Source organism: Eurypyga helias, unplaced genomic scaffold (genome assembly GCF_000690775.1).
Source record: "Eurypyga helias isolate BGI_N326 unplaced genomic scaffold, ASM69077v1 scaffold14371, whole genome shotgun sequence".
Taxonomy (NCBI): Eukaryota; Metazoa; Chordata; class Aves; order Eurypygiformes; family Eurypygidae; genus Eurypyga; species Eurypyga helias.
Genome location: NW_010230319.1, coordinates 13,917 through 32,599, shown reverse-complemented (window position 1 = coordinate 32,599; position 18,683 = coordinate 13,917). Strand labels below are relative to the sequence as shown.

At 44.0% G+C, this 18,683-nt stretch overlaps 1 protein-coding gene across 1 annotated transcript in view; it reads right to left on the bottom strand.

The window, feature by feature from the left end:
* Nucleotides 1-5,544: 5,544 nt before the first annotated feature.
* ARHGEF18 (Rho/Rac guanine nucleotide exchange factor (GEF) 18) overlaps nucleotides 5,545-18,683 on the bottom strand; it is a gene marked incomplete at its 5' end in the record, with an annotated part of 21,156 nt that continues 8,017 nt past the window's right edge. Inside the window, 14 exons of the mRNA XM_010160700.1 lie at nucleotides 5,545-5,705; nucleotides 5,795-5,917; nucleotides 7,585-7,909; nucleotides 8,602-9,069; nucleotides 9,636-9,683; nucleotides 10,321-10,377; nucleotides 10,858-10,979; nucleotides 12,020-12,157; nucleotides 12,794-12,982; nucleotides 13,278-13,369; nucleotides 13,759-13,937; nucleotides 16,153-16,229; nucleotides 17,041-17,289; nucleotides 17,694-17,811. Of these exons, the coding sequence (XP_010159002.1) occupies nucleotides 5,545-5,705; nucleotides 5,795-5,917; nucleotides 7,585-7,909; nucleotides 8,602-9,069; nucleotides 9,636-9,683; nucleotides 10,321-10,377; nucleotides 10,858-10,979; nucleotides 12,020-12,157; nucleotides 12,794-12,982; nucleotides 13,278-13,369; nucleotides 13,759-13,937; nucleotides 16,153-16,229; nucleotides 17,041-17,289; nucleotides 17,694-17,811 (2,346 nt within the window). The remainder of the gene's footprint in view (nucleotides 5,706-5,794; nucleotides 5,918-7,584; nucleotides 7,910-8,601; nucleotides 9,070-9,635; nucleotides 9,684-10,320; nucleotides 10,378-10,857; nucleotides 10,980-12,019; nucleotides 12,158-12,793; nucleotides 12,983-13,277; nucleotides 13,370-13,758; nucleotides 13,938-16,152; nucleotides 16,230-17,040; nucleotides 17,290-17,693; nucleotides 17,812-18,683) is intronic.

Sequence of the window (18,683 nt, the reverse complement as noted above, 5' to 3'; positions counted from 1 at the left end):
CCGGACCGCCCCCCCGAGTCCCAGTTCGCCCCCTCTTTCCCCAGTTTTGCATCTGTTCTGATCTCCAGAAATTAGCTGAAGTTGCAGCGTCGGGCTACTGTGCCAGTATGCCACAAGCTGGGATTTTACCAGGAAACGCAACTTGCCGACTCGAGCTGGGAAGCACTGCACCAGCCAGAGGCTATGGGATGGTGCTGGGAGCGAGGGCTGCCAAACTGGCACCAGCACCAGGGAGAAAGTTTCTATTTTTGTTATACTCCTTCCAAATGGGAACCGATACTGTCTGGGACAGAGCCAGGCATGTCTCAGGCTGGCACCAGGCAAAGTTCCTACATGCTAATATAAGCAACTTGGTTACGCTTGCTCTCTCACTAGCGTGCTGAGTTCAGACGTTTAGAGACCAGCTGATTTTTCCCTCGGGTGCTCACCTCGCTGGCAAGGTCTGCAGCTATTAGATTCCTCCACTTAACACCTCCTACGCTACGTCCTCTCCTTTGGAAAAGCGTCAGTTTTGGTCATACGGCACGTCGTTTCTGTCCAGGGTAGAAAATGAGAAGCACGTGAGAAGCAGCTGCTGCTGCTTTTGGTTCAAATAATAAAAAATATAAATAATAACATATATAAAGGCAGATAATTTTTAAATGATTTTTTTTTATTGCTAGAAGTTGGTTTCAGTCCTATTGCAGCTCTGAAATCCTTCAGTGGAGAAACATTGCAATCATTGTAAAAATCATCATTTGGTGTGTTAAGATCAAGTTTACAATTAACCGAGAGTGCACAATTCAACAGAATATTAACATTGAACCATCGACTTTACAAATAAAATAAAGACTACAAAGATGTTGCTACTGCAGTATCAACAGTATAGGAACTATGTACAATGTTTACACCCTAACAAAAACCAAAACCAAACGCTTCCCCAACAAAATGGTCAACTTAACCATGGACCATGATTAGTTATTAAATCCTTACAGTGCAAGGTGGGCCTAGAAACCAGACCTAAGACTAAAGAGCATCAGGAGAGTTCACAGCTCTGAGCGAGACGCGCGCGGTGACGCCAACAGGATCTGCTTTCGGGAGAGATTTCCTTCCAGGTACCAACAGAAATGGGATGTGAAATAAACTTTTCTAAAGTGCTCCGATTCCTTTCAGTACAAAAATATAAAACCCCGATTTATAAACATGGCACAAATGGCATCAACCAGAGCTCGCACCAATGGTATCTGACGAGGAACACGGCGATGGGACACGGCAAAGAGCCACCAGCGGTTACAAAGGTGTTGGGTCTGGCCTCGAGAGAGAGAAGGGGGAAAAGGCTTTTGTTCTACCTCTTCAGCAGGGTCAGGCGAGGAGAGCATGTGCGTAACCTGGTGTCAGGAAGATTTTTCTCTTGCAAATGTTAAAAAACTGCTGGGGAAGACAACAAAACGCTCCAAAATCCCCTTGCACGGGGGTACAACACACAGGGACACCACTGAGCAGCACCGGGGAGCCTGAGCTCCTATTCCGCAGAGTTGAAAGTAGAAGTGAACCAAAATGGATCATTTTTAACCCCTTCCTCGTTAAAGTTTAAACGTTCATTGTAAATGCAAATGGCAAACACCAAGTTCCATGTACGCAGGATCATCTGAACGCTACTCAGAAAGACAAAAGCGTCTGCAAACGGTTTAGGATTGCTCTTACCTTGGTGGGAACGCTACGGCCTTGGCGAGCAAGCATCTCTAGAAATACCAATTCTTCTGCCTCACGCTGGGACACGGTGAGCGATCTCAACGCGTGGGACACGCCACAGCTACAACCCACAGACGGCACAGTTACAAAGCAGCTACGACACACACAGGGCGGGCGTGCTCAGCACGAGCGAACACGGCGGGATCTTCAGCCCGACGTACAAAGTGACCGTGTTCCGGATGGGAAGGGAGTTAAAAATTGAAAATCAGAACCATAGAAACAGCCTCCACACTGCAACATCACAAGATTAAAGGACAAACATGACGATAATTTTAAGGCTGTGACACAAAGCAAAGAAGGCGGCAGTTCAAAGCTCGTGCTGTCATTTCCCCCCCCTCCCAGCTCAGAAAGAAGCCAGAAGGTGCCTGGGAGGCACAGAATTTTGAACTGTCTAATCCTCAGATATCACTTAAAAGGAAACCTTTATCTGAAGTAATCAAAAAGTCAAATGGAAAGGTTATTACTCAGAATCAACAGCAGGTTACCTAGCCCAGGACACAGCAGTATTTCGCAATCTAATTTGCCTAGAAGAGTTATTTTTCTACGAACTGAGATTTGAGTAGAGTCCAAAACCAGTTGACTCGACTGGAGTAATGTGATAACAATTCCACATGCTCAGTTTTGCAGAAGAGATGGCCTATTATTCAGTTAACAACAATCTTTCCCTTGCTTCCCTCAGCCTTCCACACCTAATTCTACCACATTCTGGTACGGTAAACCCCGCACTAGCGACGAGGTATCACACCATTTGCGAATTCTGAAACCTTCTCCACGCTGGGTACGGTACTGAAGAGGAAGCCACCAGTATGGCACTGAACTGACTTTGACCCAGGTGAAAGATGCAGCCTGTTTGGGGTGGGAGGAGTTTTCATAAAGCCAGCTGCAGGTAGACATGGACCGAGGACAGATACGGACTTTTAAGGTAATTTCTCAATTACAGACTAAAGACCCATATTCCAAGGAGTTTTTGGGCTGTTGAACCAAAGCCTAGCCTGTAACAGTCCTGGGTCCACATGCTAACAGCTGTAACTTCCTCGAAGCACTGCTGACGATGGTTATGGTAACAGTTGTGTTTGAGTTAAAATATTAAAAGAAATGAGACTTTCCTGCACACTTTTATTTTCCAGATGTCACTGCTCTGTGCCCAAGTTCACTCTCTGCACAGAAGAAGAAAGCAGGCAGACAAACCCTTTAAGTCCGTAGTACACTCTCTCCCATACTTTAGGGCAGGCACAGAATTACAACTATATAAGTGTTTCCAAAAATACTTTTCAGATACCCAAACAGGAACATCCCTCTTCGGTTGAGGTGGTTTATTCCACTGATGCCACTTGGCTTTAGGCTAAAACTCCTAAAAACCTGATAATTTGAGGCAACGGGGGCAGTTTTCAGGGGGAGTGGCCCAAAACACAGAACGAAGGAGAGAACATACTGCACATTCTTGCTGCTTCGCTGTATGTTTACAGGAGAAGCTGCACGTGTATCGGAGACGACTGGAGTCTCCACATCAGCCGATGGAAAGACTGGTCCTACCGAGCTGCTGGGTCTCACACGCTGGCTTGATCAGGAGTGACGTGAACTTTTAACAATTCCCCTCCGTTCCAACCTAGCTTTTAGGAATGCAAAAAATGAATATAGTGGTCAGAATATAGGTTCTGACCACTATCAACATCGTATCACGACAGCGCAAAAGGCACTACGCTCCCCGTACTGTTTTCTGCAAATGTAGCTGCTGCCGATCTCTAAATTCTGCCATGATTTACCAAGCAGTCCTTTGGTATTAGCGAGGTGTGTCCCGTTTACAGCAATGGTTTGCTGGGGGGGTGGGGGTATCGCCAACCTGGTAACAAGCCAGGCGGTTTGGAGTTTCCTCTCACCGAACGCGGTGCCCCTGCTTCAGGTTGACAGCACTGTCACTTCGCAAAGACTGGAAAATCCAAGAAGTGTTACAGCAAGGAGTGCCTGCTCCACAAGACCCACTCAGTGGCCTGTAGCTTATCTTCCCCCTCTCCCACTGACCAGTACCCTCGGATTTTTCAGTTTCTTGTCCAAAGACAACAACCCAAATTATCACCACTTGAAAACAAAGCCTGTATTTTCTGCTGAAAATTTATACTGTTTCTTGCACTGTAACTACTGAAATAATCTTAAAACTTTCAAGCAAAGTGAAGTTGCAGCCTTAAGGAACATTACAGACGTCACGTCGGGCCTAACCACCGAGGCTGCATCAGTGATTTGGGGAGACTGACAAATTCCCAAGCAAGTGGCTGGAGAACTGACCACGCATCCCATCCACCGGTGCCAAAAAGCACTTCAAACCAGAGTTCAAGATACAGAAAGAACTATTATCAATCATGTTCTGAAAGGTATTAACAAAAGCTTTTAAGCTCTGAGATACTGATTTCTTTAATTCTGTAATAATACCCTCCAAACAATCTCTCCTGTGCACGACGTATCTGACCAGTCACACTCAGCACATTTTGGATTATCTGACCAGTCACACTCAGCACATCATTTTGGACGACACATCCCGAGGTGATGTGTGTAAAAAGGAGCTGGGATACAGGGTGAAGTAATAAAACACAACAAAAAGACTGTGCAAATCACTACAAAGGGAAATAATGCCTTTTGAGCAGAACACTTAACGTCATCACCGTTCCGTGATTAAGAACTGACCCATTTAACAAGAGGTATCAAAGCTGGTTTAGCTGTAAGCAGCTAAACCCACACAGGTTTAGCTACGAGTATCTCTTTTTTTCTTTTAAAACCAAACAGTTCTCCTTCCCTTCATTCCTAACAGTGCTGCAGAGAAGCCTCTGCAGTAACAGCAGCTTTGATATCTTCTGGTACTGGGAGTAAAGTCCCAACAAGTTAACAGACAAACAAAAGATGCGGAAAACGTAGGATTAAACGAGACAATAAATTACTGCATTCCAACGCTTCTTACACGTGTCTTCAGCAAAGAACAAAACCCAAGTCTCCGAGTTCCTTCTGAACCAACTTACGAGTTTTGCTTGGGAACCTGTGCTGCTCTCACACGGAGAGCTACCCAATGTCTCCAAGAACACAGCTATCCCAGTGCAAGCCGATGGCCAACGACACGTGCAGTTAGTCCAACTCTTCACTGCCATCGTATGTTCTCATACGTCCAACCCTTCTCATCCACAAGCAGGTGGAGCTCCAGACCCACGAAGACGCTGTTAAGAAGCTTACCTTCTCTATTCCCCTGCACCTGGCCACTGAGCCTGTGCTCCACTGAATCACTAAAGAAACAGAGACGCTACTCTGGCTCCTGGGAGCAGGTACCGCAGTGTCCGTCACGCCCCGCTGGAAGGAAACGGGCTCGCTAGTCAACTAATTACCAACACGCCATTAGCATAATCCATTAAACCCACCTGTGAAAATGGATTTAAAAAAAAAAAAAATCGCAGCCCTTTTGGGGCCTATTACTAAAATTTTTGAAGTAAAAATCTGGGTGGTTCAGCATCAACTCTAGCAATTTACATGATGGTCCCCACCGAGAGGGTACATTCTCTGAGCAGAGCACATTACAAACGGCAGCGGTTTAGTATGCTCTGAATTTACATACCCATGCCATGTGTCGATACGTTTTGGAGGATTTAAAAGCAAATTGTTACTACTGTGCCCTCATTCTGAGCTGCTGGCAGAGAAGCCAACAAAGTAGAACAGTAATCCTGGTCTGGTCCTTGCTAGCGGTAACGGGACATCCGTGTCAGGTCTCTGTCACGTCACACACTGGGGCCTGAGTTCTTGAAACAGTATGTCATCAGAGTAATCTTGACATGGAAACAATTAGAAGAAAATGACATCTTCTTTGCTGGTATCATCCTGCACATTTAACAGACTCGGCTGAGAGGTAACCAGGGTCTGAACGTGAGCATTACTGGGCTTGAATATGTTCGCTGAGGCAGATGAGAGCGCTTCCGGCTGAGCATCGGCAGGGCCATACAACTCTGCAGAAAAACATGAAGACAAGAGACTCGTGACACTGCACAGGGCGCCTGAGGCACTTCCACAGACGTGCAAGTCGGTCCAGACGTACCTGGCTGGAACGCAGCGGTCTGGCTGCTTGGGAGGACTGGACTTGCTGATCGTCTGCCTCTCAGGACACCTTCCTCTCGTGAAACAAGCTTGGGGGGAAGCAGCTGCTTCTGATCAACAGATGCTAAAGAAAATATTGTACAAATGAGTATTTGAGGCTAGGGGTACTTCACAACTGTCACGATATCATGCTGGGCCCACTGGACTGACACCTTTGCGTAGCCAAGGAAGCAGCTACACCACAACGAGCTGGTGCTTCTGCTGCAAGTTACTTCAACCCTCTCTTCAGCTGTTCAGACCTTGAGTACTTTCTCTCTCCTCTTCCGTGAGGATTTCTAACTCAGTTACTAGCAGCCCCTGACAACCACAGATTTAAGACGCCGAATGATACAGCAATGCAGAGAAAACTCTCTTTGTCCTTAACATTCAAACAGAAATGGCTACTTGTGCTACGTTTCACAGGCAGAACTGTGATGAACATTTGTCTCTGCTCTCCATCTGTCTCGCAGCTGCTCATCAGCAGAGTAAACTAGTGCTGGTGTTACGGCCTCTCAGTTTCTTAATTTCAACAATAAAATCAATTCATGAAACAGTTCCTCTGGATCCAAAGAACTCCTCTCACTGCACGTTCCTTAAACGTCCCAAACCCCAGATTCAATACACAGTGTTTTGCCTCTGGTACAGAAAGTCTTGTTCCATTTTATTCTAAGGTCTATATATGGGCATAATGAGCACGGGTCCCACTAATGCTCATGAGAAAATAGACACAGATACATTTGTGTTTTATAACTTTCACATAGATTCCAGAAAACCACCATTAAGTACACATTTCCACTGCAGAGATCATTATGTAAGAGCTATTAAATATCAACCTGAGGAGGGATGTGGTATTAGAGCTTTATTTTCCCATTTACCCTCATTTGGTATTCAGGGTAAGAGAATATCAGGCTTCATTTATGTGCAAAAACATAAGTTTGTAATTGTACTAAACTTTAGGCACCCCAGACATTTATACAACGTGCAAAATACTTTCCTCCTCCCCTCCCTAGACAGGTTTGGCCGTGTAGGCCCAAGTGATGGATAAGCTTGCCAAGTCCGAATCCTACACAAAGCTAAAAAGATAATTTTATAGCTTAAAATTATAGGCCATTCTTCTAAGCTGGCCGTAAGGCTATTTTAAGTGGTAGAGAAAAAGTGTTTTTTACTGTGTCTGTCATTGGCAAAGATCACTCCCTTAGTACCTAGCAGTTAGGAGCAGAAATTACACTATGGCAGGGTGACTGTATTCTTACTTTCTTCTATTCCTGACAAAATTAGCCCGTTTCAACTCTGCAGCATACACAGCATCTCAATTCTGGCCTGAAAATCTGTATTTAATGGCTGCCTGGTGCCAAGAAAGGCATTGCATCCGATGTCATTACAACTCTGGACAGACAGCGAGAAAAGGTTAAGCCAGCCTCAAAACATTTCAGTCATGCCAAACCAGCTATTTCCCTTTAAGACCACAGCTAGGCAAGGAGATTTTACATCCAGATTTACAACCTTTCACTATCATTCTGTCCCTGTTGGATTACAGAACTTCAACATTATCCCTTGGGGCTGTATTTCCAATTTAAATAGCGTATACATTCCTAAAGTAACAATTTTGAGAGCCTACTAACTGCAGCAAGCACACTAACAACTCGTAGTGTATTATCTTCTGGGTTCCAGGCGGGCAGCCAGAGGTTTAAACTAGAGTGTTGTGTCTCCTTGCGATGCTGGCAGCGATCCGAAATGCATTTAAGCACTTACCTGAACTGTCTGTCCTATGAGATGCTTTGTTCTTCCCACCTTTCTCTTTGCTTCCTTTTGTAAAAGTGGCCAGCTTCGTAGGAATCTGCTGCTGGACGGCAGCTGGTTTCTGTATCTGATTAGTTGCGCTCAGGAGATGTATCGGCACTTCGTTCTTCAGCGCAAGAACCGGACGATTCTCCAGGGTGGTACTGTCCCTACGAACCAAGTCTGGCCGTTCCAGGTAATCCATCCCGGCGACGCTCACTCTCACAGAGGTTTTCAAGGCGGGTAGCGAAGGTTCCAACCCTTCTCCATTGAAGCTAACAGAATGACTTAGCTGGTTCTACGTGGGGAAAAAGGCATTTTAAGTCAAACGGGTATTTTCACCCTCTCACATATGAGCAGAGACCATGCTAAGCCCTGAAAACATAAAGCATTTTCTAGTGAAAAATGCAAGAGGTTAGAAAAAGCCCAGAGCATGCTTATATGTCCTTGAGCATTGAAAGGAACCTCAGCAGCTCCAGACTCCTTAATATTGCACCTAGCACGGGAACACAAAAAGCACATTGCTTTAGGGGACAACAGGATGGATAGAAAGCAGGACTTTAAGACAGTAACACATGAGCCAGATTTATCAGACCCCAACATTCACATTTTAAAAGGTAAGAGATGTATTTAGAAACCAACGGTACGAAATGCTACCAATGTGGCACCCTCCCCTGCAATCACCTGCCTGCAACAGGGAAATACCTCTATGTAAAACATCCTCCATTGGCCACGTCCAAAAATAACTTATTCCCTGTTTTGATCTTTTTAAAAAGTACTCTCATTACCAAACATCCAGGTGGAATCTCTCAGACACTGGGGAACAGGTAAGCTCTGATCTACCTACGACAGTAGCCACCACTGGCTGCTTCACATGATGGTTCAAGCCCGGTGAAAAGTGAACATGGGCCAGTGTTGCAAAAAGGACATCCTTCATTTGGAGGCAAGCAGGTGAACAGAAATAAAACTCCAAGAAAATGAATTCCTCACCTGCCCCATTTCTGGGGAGAACGTGCCTGACACCGTGTTCTGCTTCTTTAGCTTCCTTAGCTGATCCAGACGCTCCCTCTCCTTCTCGACCGCTCTCTGAGCTTCCCGCAGTCTCTCCAGGTCATGCTGATACGCCTCTCGCTGCCTCTCGAGTTCCTCCCTCTCCTGATTCAACTTCTCTCTCAGCTGCCGAGTCTCCTCTTCACGCTCCTGCAGCCGAGCTTCTGTGCTTTCAAACTCCCTCTGCTGCCGGCTCCTTTCCCGTTCCAGGCGTTGCTGGTCCAGCTTCAGCTGGTTCTGAAGTTTCTGCACATTCATCAGTTCTTCTCTCTGTTTCTCGAAGTTCCGCTGTTTCTCCTGCTCCAGCAGCAGGTTGCCTCGTGTAGTCTGCAGCCGGTATTGCTTCTCCCGGTCTACCGTGGTGGCTCGTTGCATCTCAATGTAGGTGTCCTGCTGACATATCGCTGCCTGGAGGGGACATAAGAAGTTCAGCATAAGGTCCATGGGTTCAAAAGCACACGCACAGCTAAATAAAAGACAACAGCATCTACCAGGCCTGTGTCTTCAAGAGCAGAGCTAACTCCTAGCTTGGTCAGCCTGCTGTGACGGACATGAACTGAAGATGGCTAAGAGAATAAGTTACATTTACCTACGTCAAAGTCCACATTTCTGGTACCCAGAATTATTACTCTGAATCCAACCAGTCAAAATATTGTAGATTACAAGGTTACAGTAAAAACAACTAACACACACACGTGTATCAACAATTTTAAGAAGTGAGCATGGAGGGCAGATGAAGCTCAAAGTAGCAAAAGAATTGCATTTAAGTGAGCAGGAAAAAGGAAACAATTACTTAAGACAACGGATCTTCCTTCAAAATACCAGACACAGTGTTTCCTTCAGTCTCAGGTCTTAAATTCTGCACTTCACTCTAGCTTTAGGGGATATTTTGAAGGCAGCTCCTCTCCACACCTGCACACATTTTATTACATTCAATGCCTAACACAACTCTTGGATAGTAAACAGTTGTTTACCTGAAGACTGAAGAGCAACTGTAACAGCGTCTGTATCCTCTGGACAAGCTGAAGAGGAGGGAAGGCAGGGGCGAGAAAAAAAAAGACATTAGACACTTGAACAGAACTCTGATGCATTAGACTTTTTTTAAACAGTGAACACAGTCAGTGGGGTCTGTACAAAACCACAGACAAGGGAAGCATGGCTACAAGAGCCCTCCAACACAGTAACGGCCAACAGCGCACCGTGCAAGCACGATGAATTTCATGTGTTAGTCCTGCACAGATGGAAACCAGCGACCAGCAACCTCGCCGGGATTCCAGCTTCATCGTCCAGTTTTCTTCACGTGAGCTGTTTAATGATCACTCCCTCCCATCCTCCAGTGCTGAATCACTGCACAGGTACGGCAGTCACAGGAGATTCAGAGGCAAGCTTTGGCAGAGACCACGCAATCTCTCCAAAGATGCAGGAGAAGCAGTTGGCCAGCTCTTTGTCTACATACCCAGAACCCATCTTTGTGTCCCAACGGGGCTTTTATCTCTGCATTCATAATGCATCAGAGTCATAAGATACAGGCTGTTAATGTGCTTGTGGTTCCACGTTAAAAATACCGAGTCTTTTAGGGTTTGCATTTGTTTTGGTTTTGCATGCTATTATAATACGGCTATTTTGCCATCAGATTTCCTAACAGCAGAAGAATCATACCTGAGACTCCACATTGGGCTGAAAACCACTGCAGTCATCCAGCCTTGTTACATCGCTCTGTAAAAGAGACAAAACCAACATCGGCACAAGAGACACCTGTTGGGCATCGGCAGCACTGCCAGAACAACCTGGAAGGGTTCACCTCACTGGGGAACAGCGTTTACTGCCAGAGCAGAGATTGCTCCGGTACGCTGAAGGACACCTATCAAAAATAGTTAAATCAGAGGAAGGACACCTATCAAAAATACTTAAATCAGAGGCCAGGCTGACCCAGAGGCGTGGTGATTAAAGCTAGCACTGGATATGGCAGCAAAGGAACAAATACAGAAGCAAGTTATCAAAGTTATCAAGTGCGAAGCTATCAGCTCACCCCACAAGACATCCTTAGCAGCGTCTAGCAATGTGACACACAGAACTCTGTTACAGTCCAGCCCTACCAGCTATTACGGATCTTAACTTTGCACGATTTGTTCTGCAGCACTGCTGTGAAGAGGAACAGGAGGAAATGTGTTTAAATCACTCATAAGCCCAACATACGGTTTGAGATCCTTCATCTGCATCAGGAGGGAGGTCATGGAGTTGTACATCTGAACTCACTGCAGAGCCTCTCCAGTCCCACTGTCTCTGGTCACCACCACTGTTGTTCCTAAAACTACCACCTGAAAGAAGAGTGGCGTATGAGTAGCTCACACCAGCACAGGGGCTGTGAAAACTCCCGGACTAAGAACGCAGGCATTAAAAAATGGTGACTCTGAAGTCAGAACCAATACGCCACTTCTCCACGCTGATTCAAAGAGGAAGAGTAGGCAACAGTGACGAGTAGGACTGCCCAAAAAAGTATAAAAACTTGAGGAGAGTGGGTTAAGATAAATAGGGAGAGCAAGTTCAAATTACGTTGTTATTTTAAGTGAAGCAACCACAATGTATACATGAAAACGATCGTCTGTGGCTACCAGAATTGCCAGCCATTGACACGGTATACTTGTCAGTAAAAAGGTTCTATTCAAAGCAGCAGCACTGTAAGCACGGAAGGAGGTAGGGGGAGATGGAAACCGTACTGTGTGAAGTGCCCAGAGCATGGCAGACATGTAGAGCCTTTCAGAGACAACAGAAAGAATTCTGGAGATTAACCACCAGTGAAATAAACCCCATTTTAATTATCAATACATGCATGAAGCAAAAATGGAGATAAACAGTATTTATCTAGTATTTCCACTTATTTCATTAATTAACTGATAAAGCATCTGTGCCACAAGGACAATTTCTATTATATAAGGATTCAGGAACTCTTTAGCAACTGTGCAAATATAAAGAAAGCAGAAAAGACTTTTCATGATTCAGTAAAAAAAACAGGCAGCTGAATTCAAATTTCCTAGGTTTTCAGGTCAAGCTTATTTTTTTCCCAACAAAATTTAATTTCTGTGTGGAATTGTGGTGATTAGAAAGTAGGGGTTAAGGTAATGCCCGGAACACCATCCAAGAGCTCTACTCTGCTCTCTAGCGTTGGTACCAGAAGCAAAAGATGCAACATGCTGATACCACATACTAGAAATTTCTTCTTATCCTCCTTTTAGAGCCTGGTGAAGCTTCCTTACAGCAAAGCCTCACTTAATTAATTGTTCTTATCTCATCACTGTGTTTCTCTGTACAGAGAAAGAGCCAAGAAGCTCAGAATAATGCCGAATGGTCCCTTTCTTACTTTTATTTGAAAGTGAGGAACTACTGTCATATCCTCCAAAGGTCTCCGCTCTCCTGGGGAGTCCCGACCCAGAGCCATCCTCAGGCTGACAAGATCCATTGCCTAAGTGAGTGAAGATCAGGTTCTGGAGGTTTTCAGCTAGGAAAGAGGAGAACATAACATGTAAACAGCCATGTCTATGCAGCGAGACAGGTGAATCATGCTAACGAGTTTTTAAGTTCAATCCTCAAGTACATTAAAAGATTGGGCAGTTGGAGAAGTTTCTTGCAGTATGGATGAACTTTCCTTTGTGACTAGCTCTTTGCGACAGGCTCTTCCTAATGACTTCTTCCTTGATTGCAAGTCAGGTTATTGACCCTTGAGTGTTTGGGTTTTATTTTTTTCCAAAATACAAAGTAGTTTGTGCTTATTTTCTTTCTACATATACTATCTTTAGATAGACTATTTCAAAAATATAACCCTCATATAATATAGGATTTCAGGATCAGTGTATTATTAGATCCCTCAGTTACCCATCTGAATAGACTCATCCTAAGTTTCCACTGGTTGATCCTTAAAAATAAAAAGTCCAAGCTGTGTAAAAGGTCCTCTACCTAAAAACACAGGTGCACTTTATCCACCTCGCAGATCGGTTCCAAGAATAAGGAACTCTGAACAGTGTTACATAAGTTTTATGTTATTAGAGGATGATTTTCAGGTCCTGTACTTTGATCCTATGCACTCATCCCCACCCCTGCACCTGAGTGAATGTGTACAGTCCCACATTGCATTTACCTTCTGTCACTGCGGACTTCAAAATAGCCTCTCCTTGCAGATTCTCTGAGATATCCCCTCGAAGAAGTAGCCTAGATCGGGATCCTTGGGAATGGTCTTCGAAGCCATTCATTTCAGACATTTCTAGATAAATCTGTTGCTTCTCAGTCAGACTTTGCATAATCAGGTCATCTTTCATGTTCAAACGCTCTAAAGGAAGAAACAAACTCAGTTCTGCCTTCCCAGTCACTGTCAGAGTAACGTTCATTTTGGAAGACGTTCATTTTAGGGTCAGAGCATCCAATGCAGAGATGCAATGAACAGTGAAGGGAAAACTCATGGAGCATACCAAGCTTATCATTCACTACTTCTATAGGATCTTGCACTACCCTGAAAGACTCATGAAGGAGAAACTACATCACATTAGGTGACAAAAGAATAAGACAGTCATAAATCTCAACTGATGCCAAGAAGCAGTTCGTGGAATATATAATTAAGTCATTACCTTGAAAATCTTTTAACTTAGCAGCTCGTGCTTCCGCCAGCCTCCTCTCTGCTTCAGGTTCATTAAATGTTTCTCCTTCTTCATCAGGACAGCTGTAAAAAGGGAGAGACAGATATAAGCTTGATTTACACATTACACAAATCCCTCTCAGGATTCAACCTGAAACTTTTGCCTAGGATGTGCTTTATCGTGTGTGTCAACCTTCCTCTCTTGTCCAAAGCCCTGGTGCATTTGACAGCAGTGAGCCAATTTTTGTGTTTATTTTTCAAAAAAGCAGACTAAAATCTCTGGCTGGTTTTTATCGCATCTGTAAGAGTGGCTTCTTCCCAACAAACACAAACAGAATTGCACGCTTCAGCCTTACAAAGAAAGTTTAGGGATAGTCCAATGTATTTTTATGATAAATTTACACCTGTGAGTCCCGCAAAGAGAAGACAGAGGAGGAAGAAATCAAGCCCTCCGGCTTTCAGGCGTAATTTACCTTTCTACAGCTCTGCGGATGTGCGCCATCCAGGAATTCCTCTCCTCCTTCGAGCTTGTGTGAATTTCATACATTTCTGGGCCTTTTAAGGAAGCGCTAATTAAGAACATGGCTTTTTCCTCGTTAGCTACCTCTCTTACAATCAGCTTTTGCAACGAGATGACTGGTGGTTTAGAGTCCTGTAAAACAAAATGTAACTTACTGCACTACATTATGTATGGTTTTTGGGGTTTGTGCTTCCTAGCTTCACGTCTTTCTATTTACACAGGGCTACCGTGAGCCATAACATCGCAACGCTGCACCGTTACTGCGATGGCATCTTCACAGGATATTGTCATTTTTTCACTCATCGAACACACATCAACATATAGAATGAAGAATGTACATTTCAAAACCAAGAGGTCGTGGTGCCTGGTATTATTAAAACACGTATCAGTTTATACACCTGAGGATTCCCACTGAGTCCCAGGAGTCAAAAACAGGCTCAAAAATTTTGCTCCGAGAGGCAAAACCAAAATTTGCAAAGGAAAACAAAACCTTAATGACACGTGAAGTGAGAGGACAGAACAAATGGTAGACAAGCTAAGTTGGCAAGTTAGCTGCAGAAGAAACAACACCGTAACACAGAGGTGTTAGAGCATGCCATCAGGCCCTGAGAATAATAAAACAAGGTGACAGATAGTATATTGCATAACTAAGGATTAACTGCATTACCTGTCAGTCTTTGCAATGAAAATGAATTTACAGCAGGGATATTAGTTACTAGACCCCTATCTATGCTTCCTACAGCACAGGTCCAATATATGCAGCCTAAAAAGACCCTCCCAGAAGAAAATGGCTCTTTGGAACTGCTGAGCCGTCACAGCATAATCTGGAGTGACGATAAGAAAACTGAACTGTGAAAGAGACGGCAGGAACACTCGGCTTTGCCAACCCCTCTGAGCAGCTGTACTGCAATTCAAGCCATGAACAGAGGTCACTGGAAAAACAGAATCACTGAGCAGAACCATGTGCTCCTCTCGCTTGATTTATCTGTGGTGAGATCTAAATTTCCAATGAAATCTATACATACAAAGATGCAAAAAACCTGATCTGTCTGTAACTGTAGAGCGTGTTACTGGAGGGGGAAAAAAATCCACCGTGTAGCAGAGAGCAACTTCTGGGGACTGTGATAAGCAACTCTAGGATGTGTGCTCACAGAAAAGTTATTAGGGGACATACAAACCAGGGCATGACCTTGCAGTGGAACAGCCATGCTCACTGAGGACATATGCATGCTCTTACTTCTTGGGAACAATGCTTCAGCCTCGAGGGGAGCTACTCACACACCTCCAAGCAACGGCAGTCTTACAGAAAACTGCCACAACACTCGAGACACTGTACATCGACAGTGTGTTTGTCTCCCTCTGTGAACTTGCTCTTCTGCTCAGAGCTCAGATGGGTTTTGGAAGACAGGGCAGAGTTAGTCTATCAGAGTCAAGGTCATAAAATGAACTGTTCACCTGATGCTGTTCAAGAGGAAACAACTCCCAGCCATCCTGATTTATGAAACTATCCCCATACTGTGCATTAGAAGACAGGTAATTTGAAAAGCAGTTGCTTTTACAGCCCTGAGGTCACCAAAATAGCTTTTGCCATTAGAATTCAGCCCTAATGTTAGTATCTTGAAAAAAATACACCCAGGAAAACAATTACATAAAATAGTTTGTCTGTTACTGGTTCTATTACAGCCACAAGTGAACTAGATCAGGACAAAATGTACACGATTAACTGCACTGAGGATACCTGTGGAAATGCCCTGGAAGAGCAAGTGAATCCACTGAGTGTTCTGCAGTGCTAATTACATTTGTATTTAGTGCTTATTACATTTACTTCAGGAAAGTTCTCTGCCACCAGCAAATCTTGGGCTACTGTGACCATGGTTACCATGTCCCTAACCAAAATGGAAGAGTCTTTCCCTGCACGTCAGCAAACAGAAGCAGACCTTTGCAAATGCCTTTCAAAGCACAGTTCTAGCAGATTTAACATAGATGGCTTGTATGAAACAGTAGCTAACAAAGCTGTGCCGTGACTTTCCCTTGCACTCACGAAAAGGAGAAGCAGTGAACCTCAGAACATGCTCAGGGCACCAGAAAACCACAGCAGATGCGTCGGCTAGAACCGGCCAAGGCAAGGGGACACTGTGTTGTACTAAGAGACAGTGGAAGGGATTCAACAAGTACAACTGCTTCAAAAAAAGTGATTCTGTAATAGCTGGCTGGTTTATTAACTTAATTTTCCCTCTGAACCTACCATAACAAATATCTAACATATCTAACTGTATTTCTGCTGTAGGTACTGTCACCTTCACAAATACTGTAAGTGAATGTATTAAATAAGGAGAACAACACTTACCACTGATGCAAACGTGTATTTTTGGTCCTTTTCTTGTAAGAGCAACAGTACATCAGTTAACAGGACTGCCAGAATATCTACAGTAACAATGGAGGGGAAAAAAAAAAGCAGATTTTAAAGCATAAAGACTGGTCCAGGCTCCAAAATCACTTGCCTTAAATTTCCTGTGGGTCAGGGAACAGCACATCAACATTTGCAATGTTGGGTCTGTTACTGCCTTCCCCTTGGGTTGTCCACACACAGCGTCCAGTGATGCAGAACCAGCACAGAGCTTGAAAACCCCTACATGGGCATCCTACACATTGACTCAAACACTCAGGAGGGAACAAGCCTCCCTCAGCAGCAGATTCTTCTGGAACTGCAGACATTCACAGTACCACCTACTCTCGGCTGCATTTTATGTGCCATTGAAGCTTCTCCTTGAACACTTGAGCAATGAAGCTGTTCAAATATACACTGATGGACACTGTTTTGATTTTCTGGCAAAACAGACATTCTGCAGATGAAGGAAGGTGTCATGGGGTTGACATGACACAGTTTTTTCAAAGTGTGAACCAGAGCTCGCACAAGATAATGCCTTTCCACAGGAGACTAAGTCAGTATGACTCAAAGCTTTGTCATCTCTCTGAAGACCTCCCTCTTGAACTGGAAAGCAGATCAGGCAGATAATAAGCAAACAGCATAAGGAACTTATCATGCACCATTATAGAGATGCTTATTGGACAGGCCAGGAATAGAACAAGTGCTATTTCCTCCAATATCCTATTAAACAAGCAGGTGATTGTCATCTTATTTTATACTCAATCGATCAGTAATAAACAGGTACTAAAAAAAAAAAAATAAAAATCTTGGTTCCCAGTTGTACTTATTCCCTTCCTGGTCCTTTACCTTTGAGTCGCCCTGAGGCAGCTTTCCAGTACAGCATCCCATCCAGCAGAAGCCGCCTCTGTCCCATGTCATCCTTCCGGAAAAAAAGGCCATTCTTGCATTTCCCCGATGATTTTAGCTCCATTTTATGCATAATCTCTTTAAGGCGCTGCCCCTTCTCGCACTCATTTACCATGGCATCTACGTGAGTGATTGTGTCCTTAATTAAACTAAGGGCCTGGGTCAGCTCTTCATAATCTCTAGTTCCAGCTAAGAGAAAAGAGTAGCAGTCAGTCACGTGGAAGGCAAGATATGAGCCACCCAGACATGTTTTAACATGAAGGTTCCATACTGAACATCTAACAGTATTTCCTAAGAGCTTAGGTTTAAAGATAAAACAAAATAGAATATCCTAAAGCTCTCAATCTCTAGTGAACTGACAGGCTTTGTGGATGCAGACTTGGAACTGCAATGCTGCTGTTGACGCTTTGATGAGGCGAGACTGATCTGGATCTTCACCTAGAACAGCATCTTCAGCTAACGAAGAAGTGAGAAAACAGGTAGAAGGCAGTACCAGCCCGTCCTTCCTTGACTGAGGGAAGAACACACAAAACACGGGAGAAAAATGATCAGCAACGAACTGTGAGGCTTCTGGGAAAGACTGACCAACCTACCTTCTGTATTCTGAATAATACGTTCCACCAAGACCGGGTATTTGGTGATGCGCTGTGTAACCAGAAGGATACACTCCTGAACACCAAGCCTCCTCACGATGGAACAGTTGCCGATTTTCTGGAAAACAAGAGAGACCCATCACATCCATCTACTCTCTCACCTCTCCACTCACACATTTTCTGTCTCAAAACATTTGTGTACAATTAGGCATAGCACCACAAAATCAACTGCACTCTTACTGACGCAAAAATCCCAATAACATAAAAAAATTGCTTTTATCAGTAGAAAAATATTTTTGGTATTATTTTCAACTACTGTTAATTAATCTGGAACCAAGCAGAGAAAGTTCCAAATCTCAACTGCTGGACTACCTATTTGCTAACTGATGGCCTTTCACAAGGATCAGTCCTTAAATACATACAAAAGTACTGTATTTGTAAAATCACACCCAACCACCTAACAAGCAAATTAGGTCAGTAATAAATGTTTATTTTACCACTGTATGTTCACCACTAGGCTGATCTACAGAAATATACTACTGTTGAGAAAGGGAAGACTGTAGAGCACTGGAATCCCACTAGTTAGTCTGACTGCAGGTACAGAACAATCCTGGCAGCAAAATATAGTACCAAGATCTTTCTTTACAAAGACTGAGGCTACATATTTTAAAAACTTACTCTGGTCACTTATTTAGTTCCTTGAAAGTAAAGGGTTCTCATTTTTAAAGGCACCTAAAAAAGAGCCGTAAGTATAGAGCCACACTGGAAAGTTCTCACAGTATCACTTACTGATGCCTGGAAACGGAGAGTACTGAGGACTCTGCAGTGCCATCTGGGATTCAGGTTACAGCTTCCACTTTGGCTCTTCAGCCCTTCCTATTAATTGCACATTACAGTGCACAGCAGATAAACAAACCACCCCGGAGCCAATCTTCTGGTTTTGGAAAGATGACATAGTGGGCAAAATTTGACTAAGAGTACCTGCTTTTT